We start from the raw sequence: 2,500 nt of genomic DNA, 5'->3' as shown, positions 1-2,500 counted from the left end.
CCCCCTCCCTTTTATCTCCTCACTGCTCCCACTCCCCCCTCCCCGCTCTCTCACTGCTCCCCCCACCCTCTCTCCTCACTGCTCTCTCTCCCCCTGCCCTCTCTCTCCTCACTGTTCCTCACTGGTGTTCCCACTCTCTTCTCTCTCCTGACTGTTCCCTTGTCTCTCCCCCTCCCCTCTTTCTCCTGACTGTTCCCTTGTCTCTCCTCACTGCTCCCTCTCCCTTCTCTCTCCTGACTGTTCCCTTGTCTCTCCCCTGCTCCCTGACTGGCTCCTCAGCCTGTGGCTCCTTGTCTCTCCCCTGGTGTTTCTGCAGCCTGTGGTTTCTGGGCTCAGTGATTTGGAGGATATTATTCTATGCAAACCAATGCTGACTCAGCAATACCACTTTCTAATCACACTCTGCTTCATTTATAACCACAGTGCTCTCTCTCTCTCTCTCTCTCTCTCTCTCTCTCTCTCTCTCACACACACACACACACACACACACACACACACACACACACACACACACACACACACACATTTTGCATACTGATCAAACACACACACACAGACACACTTAGGCTTTCCTCCATCATTATTCAACCCAGCTCTGTCAGTGTTCACAAAACAAAGTGCTTTAGAGTTCATTGATTAAACCAAAGCCCATGCCACCAAAGAGACTATATTTCCCATAATCCCCTGCTCACCCCTCCCCCACTAGCCCTGTTAAGCTGTGGCTCTTACCTCATACTCCTGGGAGAGCTTCAGGTTGTCGTTGGCCTTGAGCAGCTCTGTGTGCTCCGCCAGCTCCGAGATGGGGATGGGTGGGTGGCTCATCATACCTGCACGGCACAGAACACGCACTTAAGAAGAGCACGGACACACACTCATCACCCTACACACACACACACACACATACACATACACATACACAGTCAGAGCAGAGAGCGCAGGCACCGGGCCCAGGCATACAGTGGAGGTCTGGAGGGGGGTGGGTGGTTTGGACAAGACAAAGGTGAGGGGGTGGGGGGTTGGAAGCCTTCTGTGTGAGCAGGCAGCAGTGGAAGTAGTGAGTGAGTTTGGTCCTCACACACACACAGCAAATATGGCAGAGTACACTGGTCCTTATCGGGACCTGAGACGGACTTGACCTGTAAGAGCTGTACCGGGTCAGAACAGGCTATGGACCAGTATGAGCTGGACTGTGTCAGATCAGGCTATGGACCTGTAAGAGTTGTACCGGGTCAGAACCAGGTCAGTCAGGAGTCATCTGTGGACCTGATCTGGACCAGAGGCAGCTGCTATCGGGCTGCAACAGATGAAGTGGAGGAAGGTGGTGTGGTCTGACCCAAACAGGCCAGAGCTCTCCAGGTTCGCGTTCTGCACATCGATTTCCCCCGTCATTCACACACAGATGCTCACACACACCCACACACACATATTTCTACAGGGGTTTACGAGTGAGTGATTGATGAGGTAAGGAAGAACCCCTAAACCAATCAGTGTTCCATCCTGGAGGGGAGGGGTGTGTGGGTTTGCTGCTCGAAGGGGCATATATGGACTGAACTCTGCGTGAGCAAAGAGACGAGAAACACACAGCTCAGCTCACCTCTGATACACATTTTCATGTCAGAGGAGACAAACGCCTATTGAGTCGTAACAAAAATGGCATGAGGTCTCATGAAATCTCTAATCATTCGGGGCTTTTGACACCGGCCATTAAAATGCGTTTCGAGTGATTGGATTGCGATCGGATAGTGCTTGACCAAATTAAACTACAAGTAACTGCGCTGAAGACGCACTGAGGACAGATTGTGATCGATTGGTCAAACCATCTCCGAAGGTGGTTAGGGATGCACTGTGGCCACAATGACCAATAGTGTAAAGGCAATTGTGTTGATAATCCACACACAATAACTACAGGGGCGGAAGACTCACGTCACTGCACTCGACTGTTCCAAACCAGCAAGCAAACGCCATAGCGCAGCTTGACGAATGGCTGCCATCTTCCTCCATCCTTCTTCTTCAATCTTTTTTTTTGTTGTTTGTTGTTTTTTTGGACCCATGCAAACAAGAGGAGGATGTGACATGAGCTGGATTCAGCGATCGGATCCCAGTCTGATCTCAGTGTGGACACTGAGCACACATATTAATGCCAGGTGTAAATGTAATCTGGTTGCAATCATATCATATCTAGAGACGGAATGGATACAAGACACATATTAATGCCAGGTGTAAAGACCCCATTGTAAGTGCGCTCAGACAGATCTGTCTTATCATGCTCATCAGAAGGATTAGTCTTAACAAGCTTGTTAGAGGGATCTGTCTGAACTGCCTGCTAAGCGGCCTTGCAGCGGGCTGAAGAGAAGCTTACACCCCAGCAGCCGCAGCAGCTGACTAGGGGGCCTAACACAGCTCAGGTAAGGCCCAGGACCAGCTGCTGACTTTAGGCCGATCGCAGCTCAGGTAAGGCCCAGGACCAGCAGCTGCCTATGGGCCGAACGCAGCTCAGGTA

The 2,500-nt window shown here is 51.2% G+C and overlaps 1 protein-coding gene across 13 annotated transcripts in view; it reads right to left on the bottom strand.

Annotated features, from left to right (window-relative positions):
* Positions 1–2,500, bottom strand: part of ptprsa (protein tyrosine phosphatase receptor type Sa) — a 174,421-nt gene that overhangs the window by 28,888 nt on the left and 143,033 nt on the right. For all 13 annotated transcript variants that reach the window (XM_080832930.1, XM_080832936.1, XM_080832940.1 and 10 more), the window contains one exon: positions 730–827. In XM_080832930.1, coding sequence (XP_080689056.1) covers positions 730–827 — 98 coding nt within the window. The remainder of the gene's footprint in view (positions 1–729; positions 828–2,500) is intronic.

Source organism: Sprattus sprattus, assembly GCF_963457725.1.
Source record: "Sprattus sprattus genome assembly, chromosome: 2".
In the NCBI taxonomy this organism is placed as follows: Eukaryota; Metazoa; Chordata; class Actinopteri; order Clupeiformes; family Clupeidae; genus Sprattus; species Sprattus sprattus.
The sequence above is the reverse complement of the archived record's forward strand: the minus strand, read 5'-3'. Positions and strand labels throughout refer to the sequence as shown.